Genomic DNA, 22,995 nt, shown 5'->3' on the forward strand with positions numbered 1-22,995 from the left:
CTTTCTTTCTAGTCTTTTTCAGGGTTGACCGCTGCTCACAGATGCATCGGCCGCTCCAAATTATTATGATCATTTTTTATAATCGCCCGCTCAAACTTTTCACGGGGAAAAGGTGGAATTGCAATTCCAAATCTTGACTTTGTACTGCAACTTTTACTATTGACGCTTACTATCTTACTATATGAACGCTAACATTTTGGACCATTGGAACTCGCGCTTGAAGACGTTGCAAAGGCAACGCGCGATACATTGCTGCAGCTTGTTGTGAGGTGGAAAGCAAAAGTCACACAAAATGGACGCTGCTTGGCCCTTTAATGGACATTATCAACGCACCGCAACAAAAGTGACACAAAGCGGCTGCGGCGCCACGCTAACCATTCAGCGGCTAGTGTCGTCCACGCTAGTGCTAACACTAGCGCTAGCGCACGCGTCGGCCACGAGGTCATCCGGACTGGAGGCTGTCGAAGCCGCAGAACTTCCAGCGCTTCTCCAGCGTAGCGCCGACGCCGCTCAGCTCCTGACGGAACATGCGGGGCAGACGGACCATGAGGCGCTCTAGCTGCCCCGACGACACCTGACACACACACAAGCTGATTAAAACACGCTCAGAAAACATGACACAGTTTGTGCGTGTGTGTGTGTGTGGGGGGGGTGCGTGCGGGTGCACTGGTTTTCATCATTTGTGTGTGTGTGTGCGCGCGCACGTACGTGGGAGTCCAGCGTGTGCACGTAGGAGCACAAATATTCCAGGTTGGCCCCAAACGGATGAACGTGCAGAAAAGCTGACATGACGCCTGGCGAACGGCAAAGCAGAAAAAAAAAAGACATCTTCGTGTCATCAAAAGGAAAATGTAAATCAGGGGTCCTCAATCCTGTTCCTCCAGGGCCGGTGTCCTGCAGGTTTTCCATCTCTCCCTGCTGCAACACAGCTGATTCAACTGATCAGATAATCAGCAAGGTCTGCAGAAGCTAGATAACGATCGCTCAGGTGTGTTGCACCAGGGAGAGGTGGAAAACGGCCAGGACACCGGCCCTCGAGGAACAGGATTGAAGACCCCTGATGTAAATGTATGAGGATGACTTTGGCGCGCAAATTAGCATCTCATTTGCACACATTACCCAGGAGCAGAGCTTCCTTCTCTGACACCAAGATGCCGCCGCCGCCTCCTCCTCCTCCTCCCACCTCTCGACTCGCGTGTGACATCATCGACGACGACCGGAAGCCGTTGACCTAAAAGGCAAGCGCACTCGTCACTCGTTGGACGGCGGCCGAGCGGTCAAAGCGCAGCGCTGACCTTTTGCCGGCGCTCCGAGCCGCTTGGCTCCGCGCTGCTCGTCACCAGCTGATAACAACGGGCGAACAAGTTGAGGACCTTTGCCAAAAGAAGAAAAAAAAAGTGGGCCGGCGGCCTACCTTGTGCTGCAGCGACAACAGCTCGCCCTCCAGGAACTGACCTTCGGCGCGGGCCCGCTGTAGCTCCGCCTCCTTGCCCACCAGCTCGTCCTGCAGGCTCAATACCTGCGACGCAGCAAACACTTCACACGCCTGCAACCCAACACACACACACAACACGTCACAATACCGAGTGTAACCAGCAGGTGGGAGCATGGCTCAAGTTTTTAAAAAAAAGCTTTGAGGTTGGTTCGATTCCGGCCCACGAATCGGCCCTCGTACGCGTGATGAAACAACTCGGCAAAATGGCCTCCGAACACGTCTTTAGCACCACGCCCAACTGTTTGTGGATGAAGAGACGTGCATTCAAGCGTGCCTGCATTTCCTTTTTGTGACGTCACGTAAGCCACGCCTTACAAGGGGCTGGGGGGAAATACCACCATCCCTAGAACATCAACTGTCGATAAGTACCTGTTGCATCCCCAGCAGCCGCAAAGAAGGCTCCTCCCTCTGCGGCTCCGGCGCCTTCCTCAGAAGCTCCGCCTCTTCCTCCGGCCGGCGTGCATCTGCGCCTGACGTCGCGCCCACACATCAGCACGCACTCACGTACATGCGGGACGGCACACCGCTCACCGTCTCGGTTGCACCCCATTTTGGCCGTTTTCATCTTCTTCCTGAAAGGACCTTCGTCGTCTTCGTCCTCGTCGTCGTCCTGACGTCGGAGGCCCGACACCTCGTCGCTGTCCGCCTGCCAACACATCAACGCGGTCATCATTCGCCTTCATCATCATCTTCGTCACCTTCGCCCTCGTCATCATCATCGCCATTCAGCTTGTGTGCCTGCTGAACCACCGAGGGGACGGGGGCGGAGTTGCGGATGGGGGCGGGCACCCACCGTTGACGGCAGCCTCCAAAGGTTAGACGAGCTCGCCGGGTACCAACCTGGCACTGCCTGGTCCACAGGTCAATGTTCTTGCGCTGAGCTTTGGAGAAGTGGTCCCGAGACTTTTGTCGCCCCGATGCCACCAACACGGACGAGACCTGGTCCACTTGGGCCAGCGACGGCGGACACAGGGAGGGGCGAGACATCAACAATCCATTTACGGGGCTCCATTGTGGACTGACTTGATGTATATCTGCAAATACTTACATGTACATTTGCGTGTCCTTAGCGTGTGCACATGTACGATTAGGGATATACTTACGTGTGTAATTTCGCTCGAACTAGTAGCTTCAGTACTTATGCGTGTGTGTACTTACTGTACATGGGCAACCGTGTGGAATTTGAGTAGCGTGTCATGTGATTGGCCGCACGTTGGGCTGCTTTCCATTCTCAAGACTTTCTTTGTTTGCTGAACCTCAGACGGATGGACGTCGGCAGATGTTGAAATGTCACGGAGTGACAAAAACGCCCAGTGTGTGCGTGTCATTGTGTTTGTGCACAGGGGTGTTTGTGCATGTGTGTTCTTACACTGCGCGAGGATGGCGGCGAGCGCGCAGCGGAAGGCGGCCCTGGCTTTGCGCAGCGCCCGCCGTTGCTGGGCGGCATCCTGGCGCAGTCGTCTGGCGTGTACGTTGGCGCTTTGTATCAAAGCATACACGTGGTTGGCGCTGGCGCGGTTCACTTCGCCGCCGTCCAGCCACCACAAAAGCACCGACGCGGCCCAGCTGAACCGATGCTTGTCTGTTGGGAAACACATACACAGTCGGGTTTTTTTTGCTGGTTATGTAGATGCGGCCTCCTTCCCGGGCGCTGCGCTGGACTCTGATGGGACGTGACGCTTCCTTCACGGAAGCTTGGGCCTCCAATTGGGCCCCAAATGGTCTCTGTGCGGGCAGCGTCACCGGTTCTCATTTCGGCACCTGTCAAGCGGCTGAACTCCGCCCGCCACCGCCGCCGTCTCATTTGAATGACAATCGGAGCAGCGAGGCAAACGCGTGGCATTAGGGAGCCTTTAACGCGTGCGCCGCCCCATCAAAAGCGCCGCCGCAGATTAACAACGCGTTACAACACGGCGCACAATGACACCAAACATAACACGCACAATGCGTGCACACACACACACACACATTTGCTCTGCCGGCGCGAGCGACGCGCAACCTTCGGCTGCTGCTAGCAGCTGCCGGCATTTGTGCATTTCTCATCATGGCGGTGCTACAGCGCCGGTTCTAGTTCTAGTCACCCAGTCTTCTGGTAATTCAGTCCTCCAGTCAACAAGACTCGAGCTTCTCATCCAAAAAAAAAAAAAAGAAAAATGTGACGCTCTCCAGTTACCAAAAGTCCAAGTGTTCAAGTGCAACGTGATTGAAGTCTTTCTGGATGGACTGAAATCGTCCCAAGTTTGTAGAAATCAACTTTGCCCGATGGAGATTGCCACGAGATGTCCTTGAGGACGAAGGGATGCGGCGGTGCACACCACTCTGCCGTATGGACGTGCATCCTTCACCGCCATCAGCGACACGAGCAAATCCCGTCAGCAACCTTTGATTGGCGATGCCGACTTCGTGTCCCCGTCGCTATTCTCCTTGCACCTCGTCCAGTCCTCCATTTCTATAGATCATCTAGTTGTCTACTCTTCCAGTCCTCTAGATCCCCAAACCTCAAGAGGTCTAGTCTTCCAGTCCTCTACACCTGTATTCCTCACTACTACCGATTGTCGTGGCACTCACCTTTCAGGCACTCGGCCAACACGGTTGCCTCGTGCTCCGAGAAGTGCGGCATGAGCGGCGGGGAGGCCGGCGGCGGCGGGTGCTGCACCGTATCTTGGTGCACGCCATTGTCCTGACGCTCCTGGTGTTGATGACGTTGTTCTCGTTCGAGTAGTCTCTGTTGGCACTCCCACTCGTACAGGTCGTCTCGTGCCTGCGCAAAGTCCACGTGGATCTTGCCCGAGTCTTTCTTGTCTGTGCTCAAGCCGAGACAAAGACGGTAGCCTGAAAGACAAAAATGCAATCGTTAGCATCTCAAAAGCAACGAGCAGTAAGAACACCAAAGATCTCTGTGTTGGAGAGACCAAGCTGCCTTTAGACTATTTTCCGATCTGCGGCGCAGAAATCTTTAGCCGGTGATTCTCGTTAAGTGTTTGACACGGCCGAGGTGGGGCGCGACATCGCATCTCGGCTGGGCAACAAAGTCGTGAAAGCGTTCCGTAGCGTTTTTTGAAAGTCGGTTTGCTAACATGGCTTGCTTGCTTCCTCTCATGCTGACCCGCAACAGAGACGTGTGATGTCACCTGACAGGCGGAGCGCCTCGTCCACCATGAACTCGTCGCTGAATCGAATGTGGCAGAAGTTCTTCTTGCTCTTGCGCAATGCGATGATGTCACCGCAGGGGCTGAAGACTTCCCGGATGATGTCATCTCCGGCGTTTTCCGGAAGCCCGCCCACAAACACTGTCTTGCATCCGGGGGGGCGTGGCCGGGTGGACGGGGGGGGCAGGTCTAGGAGAAATCAGCGTGGGTCTTTTTTATGCTGCCAGCGTGAGACAAATCGGTTCTGATCGTCGCTGCGCTCGATCTTACGATTCTGATTAAGGACTTTGTTACTGTTGTGGCTAATATTGGCGTTGCCATGACGACGGCGCTTGGCGTCCTTACTGGGATTCTGCGGGAAGAGCGTGCATCCGTTGCGGCGGATGATCTCCTTGACGGGCGGCGGGCGTGGGGGCGGGGCCGCCGGGTCGATGGTCGCGGGGCCCCCCGGCCACGTCGCCGGGGGCTCCGACCTCGGCATGAGCCCAGAGGCTGACAAAGGAGAAAAAAAAATGCTCGTTATCACGCGCGCGAAATCGTAACGTGGCTTTTTAGCGTCTTCCGTTATGACGCGGATTCGTCTCATCCCTCGTCCTTCGGGAAGCAAAACCAAAAAACCCGACAAGGTCATCGTGCCGTCGGCAACAATTCCCAAAAAATGTCCTCTCGTATTTGTTTCCGTTGTCGTCCCGATGTTTTTCAAAACGACAAACATCGGCTTTGACTTCGGACGACAACGAGACGATTTTCTGACCGATGTTACAAACCAAACCAGGAAGTCAATCGGATCCTGCTTCGGTGTTGAGCGGTCCTAAGTCAAGCGTGCTTAAAAACAAAAATCGACTTTTTACGGCTGTTTGGTTGCCAAACGTTATTTGGGCAACGTGAGGTCACGTGACGTTCTGCATCGTTCCGGGAAGCGATTGAAAATTTCTTTTTGGAAGACCGGGACTGCGAATCCAAAAAGCGGACAAACCAAGCAAAAAAAAAATAAAAATCAAGCTGAGCCTAGATAAGCGAGAAAAAAAGCAAAGCAAAAAAAGAAGCAAGCAGAAAAAAAGAAAAAAGGAAGACTCCAAGCGGCACGACGGCACCGAGATAAACGAGGCTTCAGGAGAAAGGCTCGGTCGGCGTCCAAGCGCTAATGATGACGAGCGAGCGGCAGCGCCGCAAGCCACGGGGCGACCGTTCATCAACATGTTGCGCGCGATAACCCTGACAGCTCAATTACGACCGCTCGCTTAGCCGCGGCGACCAACACGCGGCCCTGAAGCAAAGCGACCCCTCCCTCGCCATGCTGACGTCACCTCTGCCGACCACTCATTGGGTTTTTTTTTTGTTTTTGTTACCGCTCATTCAGGGTGGCGACGTCATCTACGGCGACCGCTCGTGAACCTAACCTGACTGCGTCCGTCAAACAAACCGGTCTGCTAGCTAAATGCTAAGCCTGAATGCAAAACGTCATAGATGGGCTAACAGAACTAGCCTCCCTGTCACGGTACACATTGAAGCAGCAAACATTCAAACACAAACAGCGCAGCAACACAACTAGAGAGACAATCACTTTGTTTGCGCCCCCCCAAAAAAGAGATATAAAATGTAAAGAATCGGTTGCCTCCAAACGGTGAGCTTGTCAATCATCACACTGAATTCCAAGAATTTTTTTTTATTTTTTTTTTTAATCAAGGAAGAACTTTTTTTTGTTTGGTGGACGGCGATGTGCTGCTTCCTCTTCGCCACCAAACTCGGATGGCGGCGAGACTTCCAGTCCAATTAGCGTCATTTGACATTTTTTAATTAGCGGCGCGCGTGAGCGACGCACGACACGCTTTTAAGTCGCGTTTGTCTCACTGATGACAAGAAAACATTAAATTGGCGGAGTGAATATTCATGAGCGGGCCTCGCTCGGTCACGTCGGTGCTCGCTGGCAGCCGTGCCTAATATTCTGAGCATCCGGCGAGCTGCTCGCATCCATCATCTGATTGTTGAGTGACAGCCGCCAATCAAAAGTGTACCAAATGAGGACAGGAATTTGGGGGAGGAGCTGCGGCATTGGCGGCCGCGGCGGCCGCACGACAAATAGCTCAAATTGCCAAGCGACAAAAACACACACTCATTTGTTCTCCTCACACACACACGCCACATGAAACACAACACGCGTGTGCGTGCGCACCGAGCCGCATGATTGGACGGCAATTAGGTCGAGCTGGCGCCCTGCGGCCGCTCAATTTGGGGCGGCGGCAGCAGCGAAACGAAGGCCGCAGCGACATTTTGTCCTCTTCCGTCCTGTCCCGGGGCGACCCATCGCGCAAGCTAGACCGATAACCGTGGACGGCGCTGTGCGGTCCAAGTCGGTAGGACCGGGAAGGACTTGCGCCACGTGTGTGGCGACCATGTTGGGAGGGGCAGCATTCCCGCCAAAGGCAACATACGAGCAGCGGAAACGGAACGCACGACAACGTCGCTTCTCGCCGTGCTCCTCAAAAGGGGCGTGTCCAATCTGCAAATGCGATTTGCCTGATTGTGGAGTTCATCATCATAGTCGTCGTCCTCTCCCGTTTTCCCAGTGGCGGTCTTTCCGTTCGTCCTGGAAAGCGTCCAAGGGGGAGCGACGTTGCGCTCTCTCAAATTCCGTGTGAAGAATCGGAGCAGCTTTGATACTAAGCTGACGAATTCAACGACGACATCGACGAGTGCAACCGCATTCAACTTGCCATCTGCCTCGCACGCGCGCTCGCGCACATGCCAGTGGGAGGTGGCAGATGGCACAGCAGGAAAATGCTAAATGAGCGAGCGAGCGAGCAAGGCCACACACTCATTAAACAATGAAGGCACAAATTGGCGTCAAATCATTCATTCGCAACTTCAGAATTTCATAAGCACAAAAAAAACTAAAAGTCGAAAATCACGAGAAAAATAAAGCATTCACTCGTAAGAAAACGTAACTTGTTAGCATTGAGAGCGTTAGCATTTAGCTCATTAGCATGTAGCTTGCCTTGAACTCATTAGCATGTAGCTTGTTAGCCTTATGGTCATTACCATGTTTGCATGGAGTTCGTTAGCATCTAGCTTGTTAGCAATGAAAGCGTGAGCAAGTAGCTAGTAAGGTTTGAGCCCGTTAGCATGGAGATCATTAGCATGTAGCTTGTTAGCCTTGAGCTCGTTAGCATGCGCTTGCGGCGTCTGGGTAGGAAAGAGAAACGGTCGGTTGGCTTTTTTCCCAAATATTTACAATATTTGGACAACGTGCAACTTGAAATCAAGTCTGCGAATGCTTCCAAATGGTTGACAAGTTTTGAAGGCAAAAAGTCCGTTTTTTGTTCCTGGGACACGTCAAAGTCAAAGAGTCCGAAGAATAGGAACAAATTGCGATGAGCAACGCTGGCAAACGCCAGCCGGTGAGCAAAACAAAAGAAGCGAGCAGACGTGCTGCAAATGGAAAGCGACGACATGCGCGCTCTTGCACACGCGTGTCATCGTGACGGCCGAGCCGGCTGATGGGCGGAAGCGGCGCGCCGCTGTTGCCGTCGCTTCGCATTAGCATCAAGACGAGCGGCACCTCGCATGAGCGCTCGTCGTTGCCGCCAGGCTGACCTGCCGCCGCTGCCGCCGCCGCTGCGCTTCGCCTGCTCGCCGTTCGTCTTGCGTCGTGACGGCTGGGCGGCCGCCACACGCCACATGTGCACACGCAGAGCACAAAAGCAAGCCCGATCAGAACTGATGGCGTCGCAAGCCTCAAATATGCTGCGATGGCGATTTAGCATGCAATGATTTGATTTTTTTCCAAATCGCAAAACTTTAAGCTGTGAAATCGTTACACCGCAGCGATGATGTTGACGCCATCGTGTCGCGTCGCAAGCGCTTTGTCGATCCTTCTTCCCACTTTGACCACAAAAGAAAAAAAAAAAAAGGACAAGCTGTAATGCTTGGAAACATTTTTGCACGGCACGATTAGTAAAGTTTAGCAACTTTCTCACTGAAGACTTTCGTGGCCTCCAAGGACGTGTCCCAATACTTTTGACAAAGTTCTCAGTTTGGACGCCAACATGAGAAGATTCCGAAGATGTCATCGCAAGGGACACAAAAGACAACTGCTCTAGTTTTTTTAGTTTTGCTGAACGAGTCGAAGAGAGAGCGGAACTCGATTGCATCGGCAACCCGCTCTCAAGCGCAAATTGCCGCGGCTACTAATGTGTAACCCGCAGCGACGCGCATTGCTCATCCTCATCCTTCCCCGCCAGTCGAGCAGGACCGATGCCGCCTCCGTTGCGAGCATGTCCTTCGCCAACACGCACACGCGCGCGCTCGCATCGATGGAGTGTGCGTGTGCAGGCGCCGGTCGGCAGCCGGCGCCTCGTCGCTCCATCAGTGCTGAGGCGCACAATGCAGCACATAGATCAAGATGTTACGTGGGGGGAGGGGCGGGCCTGGGGAGGGGGAGGGGCGGGGTGGGAAATGGCGTCGCTACAGCAAGGGCAGCAGGCGAGGACAAAGAGGTGGAAAAATAAACAAGATGGACGCTGGCGAGGACAGAAAACGAGAAAAACTTAAACGATTGATGTGGAAGCGGTGGGAAAACACACACACACACACACACACGCACACAAAGATACAGACACACACGCTCGCAAGCGGCCACTTCTGTTTGTGCGCAAAATAATGCTGCCTCCTTTTTTGGCCGTGTCGCTCAAACCTTTTTTCGTCATCATGTGGGGACGTTTTCATCTCGAGTCCCCAAAAGTGAGGTAAAATGGAAAGCGTTTTATTTCGCTCGCTTTATTTCAACATTTGGATTCTTTCTGGTTAATGCAAAATATGTAAATGAATATAAATGAAAAATAAATGCGATGCCTTGACAACAAAAAGAAAATGTCAATCCGTCATTTCCAAATATGGCAAATTGTAGTATCACAATTCACCACTAGAAGGCAGACTTGGCTAAATTCGTCAACATGAGTCGGCCTGATCAGATTTGGCACGAAACGCACGATCACTCATTTCAAAATTCGGATCCAAGTTGACTTTGTGAAGAAACCAAAAAAACAGAAAAGGAACGACGTGAAGCTCAGCCTCGCTTTTATTTCCTTTCAAGACGAGAGTTAATTTCTTCAAAAGGTGACTTATTTTCAACTGAAGCGATTCTGAAAGACAAATGACAATTGATGACGATGATGATGAAGAAGGTGAAACAACAAAAACACGCTCACGGTTTGTCATTCGTCATGCAAATGAGGCACTCGAAAGGCTGCGGGTGATTTTTCAACCAAAAAGGTCGCCTTGTGACTTTTGTCTCCGCCTGAGGCTAACGAGCCGCATTGTTGTCACGCAGTGACAACGTGTAGGCACGCGTGCGTGGCGGGGGGGGCGGGGCCACACACGCGCACGGACATCCCACATCCATCATGGCGACGCCACAACATCCAGCGTTTTCGGGCAAGCAGTTCAAGTCCACTTCTCTGTGGCGCCCGCCCGGTCGGCTTTCGCGGTCTCGCCGGCCGACCGCAACGAAGCTGCCGACCATCGTGGCGTGTTGCCGTGTTGGAGCCGTCCAAAACCGGCTAGAGGGGTGGGCTCTGGAGGACCGGACTCGGACCGCCCCCTTCAGATTGAGTTGTACCGCTAGCCATAGCTATTACGCTAGCGGCCGCTAGCGTGCGTTTGTCAAAACAAGTCAAGTTCGGATCGGGCGGGAAGCCAGAAAGGTCGGCCATGTTTTTGTTGGCCGCAAGCGATCACAGAGATGACGGCAGCTGGAGTTATGACAAAAATCCTGACAAGAAGCAAAACGTCAACTTGTCGTGCTCGGCATCACGTCGGCCGTCGCGCGGGTTTCTATTGACAGCCGTGGCGGCGAACAAACAAGGTCAAAGGTCGTGTGTTCACCTTGATGACGACGAGGTGCAATTACAGCTTTTTGCTGTCTTGCGGCAAAAAATTCTCGCACGCCGCCACTCTCATCACAACGTGCGCACACGTACAAAGAGGATTACGAGCGACGCGCACGCGAGAGAAAAGAAGCAAAGCGTTTTATTGCTTTTCTTTCCGCCGCCGTGCGTTTGCAAGTGAATATTATGTCCGCCGCGTCACATGACCCATTTGGACGACATGAGACGACTTTTTGCTCGGCAGACGCGTTCCCTCACAAAGGACGTGCGTTGGTTTCCTGTGTTTGCACAAAAATGAACATTTGGTCAGAAAAAAAACAAAAAAACTTGACGTGACAAATGGACTGGTCGCCATACTGTGGTGGAACAAACATGGACAGACTCGCTACTCAATGACAGAGCACACGTGGACACCCAAATGGACTGGTCGCCAGTCCAAGTCGGAGCAAAAACTGAACTGAACTGGTCGAGATTCGAGGCGAGCGCACGTCCGCCCTGCCGACTTTTTATGACGTCTGGCAGCAGGTTGGCCGCTCGATGACGTCACAGTGTGTGTATTCACGCTGGCCTCGAGGGCCAATCAGATCGCACGCGCGATTGACGTCGTGCGTGTGCGCTGCTCATTTGTGCGGAGAAAAAAAGTCCTTTTGCAAGGCTTCTCCACCCTTCGCCGACTTTGCCAACAAAAAGGCAGGCGTGCGCGTGCTCATCGAAAGCAGGCGCGCGTGCGCTCCAACGAGCATCGACTAACTTGCGTGAAGGAAACACGAATTGATGACGTCAAAGTCGATCCATCCACACGTCGCGTGCGCGTCTTACCTCCGCCAGGGCACGCAACGACGATGAAGATGAAGATGACGATGAGGATGAAGCGCGCCAACAGGAGCTCCCGCCAATGCGCGGCCGTACGCACGTCTGCCTCCCCGCGGGGGCGCGCATCGGCGGGCGGGCGGGCGCGTCCCCGCGGGCGCCGTGCTTCATCATCATCAAAAATGTTCTTCTCGATGAAGCACAAAATAATTAAATCAAATGGTTGTTCCTTTATTAATTCATCTGGAATTAAATAAATCAGATAAATAAATAAATGCACCCTTCAGTAAATGTGTCGTTTATTCAATGTTTCATTTATTAATTAAAATATGGAATTCAATAAATCAATACGTCATTAATTAATCAAATGAACAAGAATTATAAATGAAAAACAGTTATTTCTGTATTTCAAGATTTCATGGTCCGGTGTTGCAGAATTTCATGAATTAATTTTATCTGTCAAACTCGCCCAGCTCACTCAAATCTAGTCTCATCGATTGCTTTGGTCTGAAGTGGTTGCAAACACGGCGGCTACGACGATGGACGACTCTCATGATTCTTTGAATTAGTTTAAAAAAAAAAAAAAATAAAGAATTTAGTTGTCTTGTTTGAGTCTTCAAACCGATGTAGAGGATAACAGCGCTACCCAGTGTGTCGGATTATTTTCGCTCGACACTCGGTCGCCATCAATCGATTATTCTGCGCTTTCCAAATGGTGTCATAGATATCAAGAAACGCTGCAATGTGGGACGATTAAAATAATTAATTAAATACAGAAAGAATATATTTTTTACTTGTAATTGTTAATTTAATTAATCAATGACACATTGATTTATTGAATTGCGAATCTAATAAATGAAATATTTAAATAACGACAATTAAATGATGGTGCATTTATTTAATTTTCAGTCCTCCAGCCAAGATTCAAACAAAGACGACGATCCTCCTAAAGCATTTATGCAATAAAAAACTTAATGAAACTAATGAATTAATGACCATTTTAGTTCAACATTTCATGGTGTATTTCTTTAATTATGACACTTTCAGTCCTCCTTACATTTCTGCCCGACCAACATCGTCATCCTCGTTCGTTTCGAAAACGTTCAGCAATACAAGAAGAAAAAAAAACAATTGTAAGAATCAAAATCCCATTGAGAGGAATATGTCAATAAAATCTTTGCTGTCCTGCTCTCTAAAAATCGTAGGGCCAAAAGTGACCCAAATTGGCTCAAAAAGGGACTGACCAAACTTTTTGACCCAATTGGTGAAAAAAAAATTATCTGGTGTTGTTTAAAAAGAAATAATAAAAAAAAATAAAAATAAAAGTAACAATGTGAGCGCCACGGTATGGCAGTCTGAAGTAAAAAAAATATATAAAGCAAAACGACTGACGAATGATGCAAGTTCAGTGTTGCACCAACTGCTCAAGACTTTGCCGTTGTGCAAATTGTTTGAAGGCCTGTTGAAAAGTTGTCCACGACCCAAGTCAGTGAAGCACACGTGCGCGCCGTTTTCGGCTCAACGGGGGCAACAATTTGCAGAAAGGTCGAAAAGTGACAAATTGCCGCAAAAGGTCACCAAGATGCGAAGTGGCTGACGTCAAAAAGTTCACCGAAGAGTTTCGAAGCACATCGGAGGCCCTCAAGTCATGTGATCGCGTTTTAATCGACTTCTGTCTGCGTGCTTCTCCCGCTGAGGGGCGTGCCAGTCTACATGGGCACACGCACGCGCACAGCTCGGAAGGAAGGCTTCAGGAGACCTGACTCAGGTCGAAACGGGTTCAGGTCGGCTCAGTCCTCCGCAGCAGAAGCATCACGTGCATATTTGGCGCCATCTTGTGATAGCTCGCCGCCATCGCAGGCAGGATTGAAATGATCATTTTCATAGTTGCTTAGTTGGCGATGGAGGAATGAAAACGACACTTTCGCTACATTATTTCAAGGTGCATTTATTTAGGCGTCTGATTTAATTTCAAATGTAATGAATGAATGAAACTCTAAATAAATTCATGAAGGACCATTTCATTTTCAACATTTTTAGGTGCGTTTATTGATTTGGTTTTGGCACTTTCAGTCCTCCATAGTTGGCAAGACCGTCAAAAGTCTTTATGGGCGTACGCGCGCTCGGTGACGCGCTCCGTCGCTTCCCCTTTGGCCTCGTCCCCCAGAACTTGGACTTTGGCGCGTGTCAAGTTGCGTTAGAGGAAGTGAAAAGTTTGTCGTTTTCTCGCCTTTGGCTTCGGTCGGACGATGAGCGCGTCGGCGGTGGCGGTGCTGCTGGATGTCGCGCACGCGTGCCGCTGCGGCTGCACGGAGCGGCTGTTGCGCGAGGAGGCCGCCGCGCTCACGCGCGCGCACGCGCACGCCCACCTCTTTGTGCTGTGCGCAGGCGCGACCCGCAGCGACGTCGCGGACGCGGCACTTCTCGCGTGGAGCGGCGGGGACGCGCGCGTCCTGCTGGAGTGGCGCGCCACCGCCAAGTGCGCGTACCGCCTCAAGCGGGCGGCCGACGATGCGGGCGCGCTCTCGCTCCGCGTCATCACCAGCCCGCGGGGGCGCGCGCGTCTGCTCGGCTACGAGCGCGCGCTCTTCACCGCCCTCTACAAGTTCACGTACCGGCTGGGCTGCGGCGCCGACGCACCTGGACAGGAGGTGGAGGGTGACGTCACCGCCCTGTTGCGAGCACTTCCGGCGGTGGGCGGGGCCATCCGGGTCCTGACGTCATCGCTGATTCCAGGTGAGCGCCGACGAACGCAAAGCGCTAACTCACGCGGAGTTGACTCGGCCTGTGTCACGTGTCTTCCTGTCCTGATTTCACTTCTCTAAGCTGACTTTGACTCATGTTGTTCGATGTAATGACTGATTACTTCTGTCGTTGCTTTTCTGAGTTCGGAAGTTATCGTGCTGCATTCAAAGAAATCAGGAAGTCGGAATTTCCCGACGTCTGTTTTGAAAAGTACACCCATTGCGCGTTTCCGTCGAGGCTGCGAGCCGTTGGGTGTCGCAATTCTTTGGCTCCGTTGCCCCGGATTTGATGCCAAATCAAAGTCTCATCAAGTGTCCAATTACTTTAGCGACAAATTTTAACAGATTTTCTGCCATTGACGGCCCAAAAAGTCAAAGATCTCTTTTTTTATTTTTTTACTTGGCTGGTAGTGACTGAGTTAAACATTCAAATGACCAAAACAACTCGCGTGCCACAAATCGATGATGTCACACTCAATCTCCCAATTCTGCAATTTTTGTGTGCTCCTGAACACAACGCACACTTCTATTGAAAGTCCACTTCAACGAGGACCGGAAGTGTCACGACTAGCGTGAACTTTAAAAAGAAAAAAAAAAAACACCCGAGTTCACATGACGTCACTCGACCGCGACGACCCTCCACGGAGACAAAACATTGTTGTCTCGTTTTTATGATTACGTTCATTTAGTTCTTTGAAATAATTTGACGGAACAGAATTTGACCGGCCGCGTTCTCTCGCTCGCATGAAATTGTTGAACAAAAATAAATATAAAATGTTTTGAAGGACAACCCGATTGGACAAAGTCCAACTCTCCTTCCCTAAGAGGACCGCACGCGACCTCGCCACTTTTGAGAACCTACTTGCTTAGAACGCTACAACAGCTATAGCCCTGAGAACCCCCCCCCCCCCCCCCCCGATTAGTCGGCGAAACAAAATCGTGTGCGGTCTCCCCAAAGGAGGACTCGGCCTTTACAGATAACTGCGACACGTAGAAAGGATATAAGGACTTGCCACTCTCTTCCTGTGTTGACGTTTCGTCTCGTCGTCGTCGTCTTTGTCACGTCCGGACGACTTCCTGTGCGTCAGATTGCTTCGGCCACGGCTTCAGCACGCGTGCCGGCGGCGTGTCGCACGTGCCCACCTTGTCGTCGTTGAACCTGTTCAGCAGCCCCAGGAGGCAAGACTCTGCGGCCCTGGTACACGAGAACCGGCGGCGTCTGGCGCTTCACGCTGGATTCTCCCCACGGCTGCTCCACATGGTCAAGGTGAGTGCCGCGTGAGGAGTTCTGCGTTCTGCTCACAGGAAGTCAAGTGGCGGATTGCGGTGCAGGTTGAACATTCCAGTCGCGTGTGGGTCTTGGGCAAAGCCGAGCCGGAGCGCTACGACGCGGCGGTGACGGACCGACCGGGACCGGTTCTGGCTGCGCCGGGCGCCGACTGCGTCCCGATGCTCTTCGCGGATCCTGTGGCCAAAGTGGTTGCCGTCGCTCACGCAGGTAGACGGCATCGTGGATGCGCTAGGAAACAACAACACAAAAAAAGCAAAGGCGGGCTGAGAACCAAATACCAGATTCACCACCAACTTCGGTTGCTGCAGTCCTAAGCGAGCTAATGAAGTCTCTTTGGATGCGAGGGCGACAAACACTTTCCATCCGTTTTGGATGAGTGAGACTGTCCACAAGATGCGTCTCATGTTAGCTGCGCAACCTGTCGCTGACCTAGTCACTTAGCTTGCGTGCTAGTAAATAGTAAACGCAACGCAAACATGCTGTCTGTTAATTGTACATGCTAATGCTACTAATCATTGCTAATGAAGCTAAGCGTCCCCTTTAGGCTGGAGAGGAACACTGCTGGGTGTTGCTATGGCAACCGTGTCGGCCATGATGACCGAGCTGAGCTGCGCTGGCGCCAACATTCGGGTGGTCTTGGGCCCCTCGGTGGGTCCGTGTTGCTTCACGTTGGAGCCGGAGCAGGCGGCCCGCTTCCAGCCGAACTGCGTCCGCCGTTTGCAAGGGCGCAGGCTCAATGTCGATTTACGACTGGCCAACAGGTGGCGCAGAAAACAATAAATAAACAAAAACTCTCCGCTTCCTGCTCCTGATCCTTTTCCTGCTGCAGTCCTCAACACACTCCCTGATCCTCTTCCTGACACTGTCCCTGCTCTTCACAATCTTCCGTTTCTGGTTCCCCCCATTCTTCCTGATCCTCTTCCCGCTCCTCCTCATGCTTGTTCCTGTTCCTGCCTCGTTTAGAGCGGCTTCTCTTCCTGGTCACCTGTGCTTCCCTCTTTCTGTACTTCTTGCTGATGCTCTTCCAGCCATTGTCTCCCCTACGAACCTCGTTTCGTTTTCCGATCCTCTTCCAGTCCCTCTTCTCAGGGGCGATCTTCCCATTTCTGTTCCGTCTTTGTGCGTTTGGCAGGCTGCAACTGGAGGAGGCGGGCATCCTGCCGCATCATATCCAGGACGATCCGAGCGTGTCGCCGTGCACGTCGTGCAACCCGCAAGACTTCTTCTCCCACGTGCGGGACGGAGCCCACTTTGGCACCCAGGTGGGCTTTGTGTGGATCAAGGAGGGGGAAGCGGGTGCGCCGTCCGCCGCATCTGGATCCGCCCCGCCCGGCGCTTCACTGGGACAACTTTAGACTTGGCGGGTAATTGAAAAACTGGGGGGAAAAAAAACCCAACATTGGTGCATCTTTCTTTCCATGGTTGACAAGCGTCATCCTGAAATTGTGTGTCGGCTTTTCGTCTCTGCGACTCCGCCTTCCGACAACGGTGATTTTTCAATGCCTGCTTCGATTCTCGATAAGGTGACATTGATTTTTACTCAAGTTTCATTTTCACAATGTTGAGTTTCACATCATATGCTCATGTTGACGTCTGTGTAGATTTGAAGTCACGTAAATCCGCAAAGGACAAAGGCGGACGAGCGTTTGTTTCACCTTAAACCAGAAAGGATTCTTCCGCTTGAAATGTCCATGTGCAGAGTCTCCCAGTTTAAGTCTCGGTGGGCGTGTCCCTCGATCATTGTCGTTGTCGTTGAACGTCCGTCCTGCAAAGCCGCGCAAAAAAACAAGACTCAAATTCTGAATGGAGAAGACTCGAAACCCAACCCTGTTAAATGTGGTCTGCGGAAACTGGTATTCGGAAATTCCTCCCTACCCATCGAGACGTCCTACCAATGCCTAGCGCGCATGCGCACATTGCCGATCGGGATTTCCTGCCAAGTTTGGAGCTTTTTGTCCTACCTGTCCTTTGTTCGAGTACTTCATATTTTTACTTTCATTGAGTCTTATTTGAAGTTTTCATTGCCTCAAAATACTTTTGACGTGTTTCTGTTGAGCACATTACCCACACCCGTTTGAGTTGTTTATAAAAATGCAAAAATTCAACAGTCAGGACGTCCTACCGGCTTGCGTCGACGTGTCTTTTACTGAAAGATTTTTTGTAAGTTCTCCCTTTATGCATGTCGACAAAACGATCTAAAAGCGCTTTGCTGACAAATTAGCCTCCGGTAGGGTCGGACATTTTGGCAGATCACCGGTCCAAAGATCGACTGGCTCCGTGGAAAGAGGGAGGGGCCCTAACACGAGCTGCTTTGGCGCCAAGCAAGCCAAGGAGACGATTTCTTTTTTTGGAATCGCATCCAAGTTTCATTTGAATCGTCTCACGTCACCTCAATTTGTTTGTCATCACGTTCATTTTCAATTTTTCAGTTTCATTTTTTAAATCACCAACTTTTCATTCGACTCACTTCTGATGATAGAAAAAGATTCAAAATGTCTTTTTAAGTGGATTCGTTTTGATAACGTCCTTGATTGTTTTTAATCTTCGCAGTCCAATTTTCATGATTCATTTTTTTTTATTGTCCATGTTGATTTCCTGTTTTTTGGCCTCTCATGCTTCTCATTCTTGATTTTATTCGATTTGGGCAATTTTGTTATTTCGAAATGCCAATTTCTTTCTTTTTTCTTTTTGATGATGTTAATAAATCTCATTCACTGCCATGGACGGGTGTAGACGCCAATAAGTGCATCCATTTTACCTGGGCTGGTAGTGAAGGAGTTTTAGTTTGGATTTTATTAGATTTATTCATTCATTTATTTCTTTAAATCGAAGGTCTCCATTCCTTTTTTATCTGTTTTGAATCCAAATGATGATGTGCAAGAACGCAACCGACCCCAACGGCAGCTTTGCATTTTGCAATTGTTGGAGCCAACTAACAAAAGTGCCATCACGTCCGTCGTGCCGATCGCACACGCGTGGCCAAAAGTATCGGGACAGCTTATTGATGACGACATCGCTCGCCTTCGCCGGGAGCTTAATGGGAAACATCCGTTAAGCGTGCGGTGTCGAGGAGGCGGGGCCACGCCGACGTCCTTCAACATTCCTCGTCGTCTTCCAAACGTCCACCTTCTTCGTCATGTCGGCGCCTCGCAAGCACGTGCATTCGCTCGAGCACGCAGTCCGCCGTGAGGCGTGCCTCAGGGTCGTGGTCCCAGCACTCTGTGATTGTCTCGCAGTAAACGCTCATCCCCTACGAGACAGGCGCGTTAGCATGCTAGCACATGGGCGCCAAACACACACTTGCGCTTACCTGATGCCGCGTCCATCTTGGCGGGATGTTGGGGCGTTGGCGCCCCCTGATCACCAAATCACGCATCGCGTCCACGGACGGCTGCTCGGCCACCGCGCCGTTGAACGGTGGCGCGTACGCGTCAACATCTGCACGCACGCACGCGTCAACAAACTTGAACGGTTGCCATGGTGATGTGCCGCCGTCGTCATTTACCTCCGATGGCCCGGCACCGCGAAGCCATCTCCCAGAGTACAAGCGCCATGGAGTAGACGTCCATCTGCTTGAAGGATTCACCGTCCTCCAGGTTGACGCGGGACTCCAGCGCCTCCGGGGACATGTAGCGCGTCGTGCCCGCCTTAACACGCAAACGTCATAAGGTGTTACTTCACTTCCGCTAAAATGATGCCACATTCGGTGAGCGTGACGGCTCGCGGGGCTACCTGTCCGCTGTTGGCAAAGTCATCCACGGTGAGTTCGGCGTGAAGTTCCACGGCCAGACCGAAGTCGCACAGAACCACGTCTCCGTCGTCCTTCAGCAGCACGTTGCTGCTCTTCACGTCGCGGTGAGCCACAGCCACCTTAAACGCGCGCACGTCAGGTTCTTGCGCTCTTTTCACAAGCATGTTGACAAACACGCAGAACAATAACACACGTGCACGTTACCTTGGGCGACGGGTTGTCACTGTGCAGGTGCGCCAGGCCGCGCGCAAGCCCGCTCGCCATTGGAACTAGCCGTTTCCAGTCCAGTACGTTCGCCGTCAGGAAGTCTTTCAGGTTGCCCAGTCTGTGATAGGCGAGAAGCAGCCAGTAGGCCCCGCCCCTCACCTGTTGAGTAACGCACACGTTTGTTAGCGCGTACAATGTAAGGAATTCAACATGCATGTTAAGTGATGTGTCACCTGCGCCCCCAAGAAGGCGATGAGGTTGCGGTGCCGCATCCCAGCGTCGGCCAAGACGGCGCCCTCGTGTCTCCAGGAGGCCGCCTGCGCCGCGGGGAAAACCTTCACCGCCACCAGTGAGCCGTCGCCCACGCCATCCGGACCCTCGTCCAGCAGTTGGGCCCGCCACACCCGCGCAAAGCCACCGCTGCCTCCAGGCGGACGGCCGGCACCGTTGTGCCGGACTGGTCCGGTCCAGGCGACGCGGTCAGCGGCCGCGGGGGCCCGGGTGCTCCGTTTTTGCGACAGCAACGCCTGCGGACCCCATAGAGGCCGGCGGCGATGACGAGCACCAAAACGGGCGGCACCAGGCAGACCAGGACCACCGAGATCACCTCTTTGTCCAGCACAGAAGAGAAATCTGAACAACCACAACAGCGTGACCTCATCACAGCGCGACGTTGGTGCGGATGCTACTTCCTGTGTGTTAGCATGTTTGCTAGCCTACTTGACATGTTTGTTCATCCGTGTGGTAGCTCACCGTTAGCACGGCGGCGAAAGATGAGTCTGTCGTTGCACTCGTGCTGGCCGCGACAAGCGCACACCTTCAGGCCACCGTCGGCCTGCGACGCTCTGGTCATGTGACACTCATGGGACGTGGCATTGAGCAGAATCGGACCTCCCGCCGCACCCTCCAATGGCAAGGCGGGATTGTGACACATGGTGCGCACCAACATGCTCGCATTGGTCTCACGCCTGCGCACAAGGAGCACGGCCGTGCGTGTTCCGCTCATTCTGTTAGCGGCCGCCGATGACACGGCTTCATTGGCGCTAGAACCATGTTGCGTGTTAGCGTGTTTCCTCACCAGACGGCCACGCAGATGTCGTGTGGTGAAGAGCAGAAGGAGGACATGGAGCAGTTGGAGAAGCAGATGCGGCCTTCGTGGCGGTCGCCACACATCGGACTGGTCGCGTCGCACCACATGCACACGTTGAAGTTAAGATGGCTGCCAAACACCGCCGCCGACACTTAGCGCAAGAACAACAACGACGGCGTTAGCGAGGAGCGCAGATCAACTTTGCATCGGGCGCCAGTTGAAGTTGACGACGGACGAGCGCGCGGCCTTCCGACTGCAGATTTGGATCCACGTCAAAAAGACGAATCGCCTTTGATGACGCTTCTGTGGCGGTTTTGGAGGGAAGCCACCGCAGAATTTCCGTTGTGGTTGTTTTTGTGGTCGCCCGAGAACCGACCTCCTCGATGCACTCGACTACTTCTTTATCTCTTTTGCGGATCTTCTTCTAATCAAGTTGCAGGTTTGCTGCTCTCCAAAATCCCTTTTCAGGTTTTGGTCACCAAGTGAGGCAGTGCCCCCCCCCAGCCCAAATAAAAAACTAAAATAATCCGTTTCCATTCCTGTCCGAAAAGGGCTGCACGGCCACGACGGGACTAAAGAATCGTGCCTTGTGACGAGCAGGGAACCAAAAACTAACAAATCGCCGATGGTGAGGCGCACGAGGACAAGACGTGAGTGCCTGAAGCAAGTTGATTGCTCGACGTGTGGAACAGCTGCAGAAAAAACGCTAACGAGTTTGACAAGACGTGATCGGAAGACGCAGGAAACAAAAACCGACTATTTTATTTTTTTTTTTGCAGACTTTCGATCTGCGTCATGCCCAGCTTTTCTTTTTGTCTTCATTTTCTTTTATTCAAATTCAACTTTTGTGAGCGCTTCAGTGAACACATTCCTTTTCTTCTTCAAAACTCCACTTGATCAACTTTTGTTTTTGGTGGCGTGTTTTCTTTTTCTCGTTTGGCTTTTGAGAGACTTTTTTGTTCCGTCTTTGACGTCTGTGTCAACTTTCATTTTGTATTTTGGGGTCTTTTCTTTTTGTTTTCATTTTCATTTGAAGAGGGCTCAGACGACATCATTTTGTTTTCGTTTTTTTTAACCGGCTTGAAGGACTTATCAAGAGTTGGCTGTAAAAGACGCGCGCGCGCGCGCACAATTCTCACGCACAGTCGTTTTCAAATCGGTCGCTTTCTTGGGGGGCTCAACACGGACCTTTTTTTTTTTTCGCTGCGTCTCTTCGAAGCTCACGACTGTCATGAAACTTGGACTTGAGCACATTTCGCGTGTTCCGTTTTTAAATTAATTTTAAAATATTATTTCGTAACTCAGAACAGTCAATCACAACAAACAGGGATGACAAACATGGAGTCCACGGAATATCTTACAAAAATAGAAGATGACGCGTGACGTCACCAGCAGAGACGAAGGCTCCCGAAAAAAAAGGAGCCGGTCCACATCGAGCACCGACACCGGCAGAGGAGACGTTGCCGCTCCTCGTCTCCTCCTCCGCCTTCACTTGTGGCGTGACGTCACACAGACGACCTCACATCGCGACTGACACTTTTCGGGCCTTCGATTCTTTCTTGAGAGCCTCAAACGGGCTCCCCAGTGACAACATGACGTCACTTCTTTTTACACGCACGCGCACGCGCACACGCACGCTGGTGTCTTTTGTCTTTGTTAGTGGTGATGACAGCGACTGGTACTGAGCTGCACAAAATTGTGTGTGTCACGGTTATTATAGTTTGGGAATTTTATGTTTTTATTATAGTTCTTATTTTTGATTCCCTTTTGAGTGGTTTAGTTTTTTAAATTAATTTAGTTTTCATGGCCGCTTTGTTAGTTTGATTTTTTTTTTCAAAACTACTTTAGTTACTTATAGTATTAGTTTTTGTTTAAAAAATATGTTTTACTTGTGTGCAATATAAAAAAACCCATAAAAACATGTTTGCTAATACAGTCGTTGGACTTTGAATTGCAAAAAGTGCATCGCATGATACGACAGTTCGAGGCATTTTTTTTTCATTTACTTTGGCTTATCTCAACTGTGCTCGCAACTTGCAACTGAAGTGCAAACAAATCGACAATTCGTGTCGGAGAAAGAAAAGCAACCAAGACAAAAAAGAAAGCAGCAGCCCCTTTCTCCGATTTCGCCCCCAACGTGCTGGAAAAGGTCACACAACTCACAGGTGATGATGATGAAGAAGACGTGATTTTTTCTCCACATGATGAAGACGGTCGAAGTCGAGGTCGACAAACAACAGCCGTTTCCGTTTGTGTGCGCGTCCAGATGTTTTCCATCAGATGCGGTGAGCAAGCACCGCCCACACAGCCAGCCATTGGTTTAGCCTCATAAGACGTCACGAGCGCCACCTATCGGCTCAGTGACGCCCACAAAAACGACTGATTCGAACACACGTGTCAAACTCAAGGCCCGGGGGCCAGATCTGGCCCGCAACCTCATTTTATGTGGCCCGCAAAGGGCAAATCATCTGCATCAACTTCCTGTTTCTAGCATATTCTCTTCACTTTTAACACGGAGATATGAGATATTGCCATTTATTTGTTCCCAATCCTCCCCTTTTAAAATAAATTGA

The 22,995-nt window shown here is 51.5% G+C and overlaps 2 protein-coding genes and 1 pseudogene across 4 annotated transcripts; 1 reads left to right on the forward strand and 2 right to left on the reverse strand.

Moving 5' to 3' along the window:
• Positions 1-295: 295 nt before the first annotated feature.
• LOC148323982 (ecto-NOX disulfide-thiol exchanger 1-like) lies at positions 296-11,563 on the reverse strand. Its single transcript, XM_088315565.1, has 14 exons — positions 11,349-11,563; positions 4,915-5,136; positions 4,627-4,833; positions 4,064-4,327; positions 2,865-3,077; positions 2,336-2,538; positions 2,027-2,141; positions 1,865-1,965; positions 1,415-1,546; positions 1,296-1,343; positions 1,120-1,231; positions 709-794; positions 423-574; positions 296-392 (listed from the first exon to the last, which is right to left on the reverse strand). The coding sequence occupies exons 2-13, from the start codon at positions 5,123-5,125 to the stop codon at positions 443-445; spliced, it is 1,824 nt and encodes a 607-aa protein (XP_088171691.1). The 5' UTR covers positions 5,126-5,136; positions 11,349-11,563; the 3' UTR covers positions 296-392; positions 423-442.
• A 1,942-nt stretch (positions 11,564-13,505) lies between these two features.
• lacc1 (laccase domain multifunctional purine nucleosidase 1) lies at positions 13,506-18,164 on the forward strand. 2 transcript variants are annotated; one of them, XM_088315405.1, is made up of 5 exons: positions 13,514-14,075; positions 15,172-15,350; positions 15,416-15,581; positions 15,919-16,135; positions 16,507-18,164. In XM_088315405.1, exons 1-5 carry the CDS (start codon positions 13,589-13,591, stop codon positions 16,727-16,729), a joined length of 1,272 nt encoding a protein of 423 aa, XP_088171531.1. In that variant the 5' UTR covers positions 13,514-13,588; the 3' UTR covers positions 16,730-18,164. The 2 variants fall into 2 exon arrangements, with proteins under 2 accessions (XP_088171532.1, XP_088171531.1); XM_088315406.1 differs by lacking the exon at positions 15,919-16,135 and having other exon boundaries at positions 13,506-14,075.
• On the reverse strand, positions 15,015-22,716 carry LOC148323984 (TGF-beta receptor type-2-like; annotated as a pseudogene). Its single transcript, XR_015846513.1, has 11 exons — positions 22,586-22,716; positions 20,411-20,573; positions 20,086-20,300; positions 19,566-19,965; positions 19,330-19,491; positions 19,107-19,244; positions 18,880-19,021; positions 18,685-18,812; positions 18,396-18,624; positions 17,030-17,139; positions 15,015-15,602 (listed from the first exon to the last, which is right to left on the reverse strand). The product of XR_015846513.1 is annotated as a TGF-beta receptor type-2-like (transcript).
• Between the last annotated feature and the right edge of the window lie 279 nt (positions 22,717-22,995).

The sequence above is a fragment of the Idiotropiscis lumnitzeri genome, chromosome 14, assembly GCF_059441095.1.
Source record: "Idiotropiscis lumnitzeri isolate Australia: NSW breed Sydney's pygmy pipehorse chromosome 14, RoL_Ilum_1.0, whole genome shotgun sequence".
NCBI lineage: Eukaryota > Metazoa > Chordata > Actinopteri > Syngnathiformes > Syngnathidae > Idiotropiscis > Idiotropiscis lumnitzeri.

Excerpts from the sequence above, each read along its gene's own strand:
- lacc1 (XM_088315405.1), top strand. The coding sequence starts at position 13,589 with ATGAGCGCGTCGGCGGTGGCGGTGCTGCTGGATGTCGCGCACGCGTGC. Across the intron at positions 15,351-15,415 it reads GGCTGCTCCACATGGTCAAG|GTTGAACATTCCAGTCGCGT; the intron begins GTGAGTGCCGCG and ends ATTGCGGTGCAG. Across the intron at positions 16,136-16,506 it reads GATTTACGACTGGCCAACAG|GCTGCAACTGGAGGAGGCGG; the intron begins GTGGCGCAGAAA and ends TGCGTTTGGCAG.
- LOC148323982 (XM_088315565.1), bottom strand. The coding sequence starts at position 5,125 with ATGCCGAGGTCGGAGCCCCCGGCGACGTGGCCGGGGGGCCCCGCGACC. Across the intron at positions 1,547-1,864 it reads GGCTGCTGGGGATGCAACAG|GCGTGTGAAGTGTTTGCTGC; the intron begins GTACTTATCGAC and ends GTTGGGTTGCAG. Across the intron at positions 1,232-1,295 it reads GCTCGGAGCGCCGGCAAAAG|GTCAACGGCTTCCGGTCGTC; the intron begins GTCAGCGCTGCG and ends CTTGCCTTTTAG.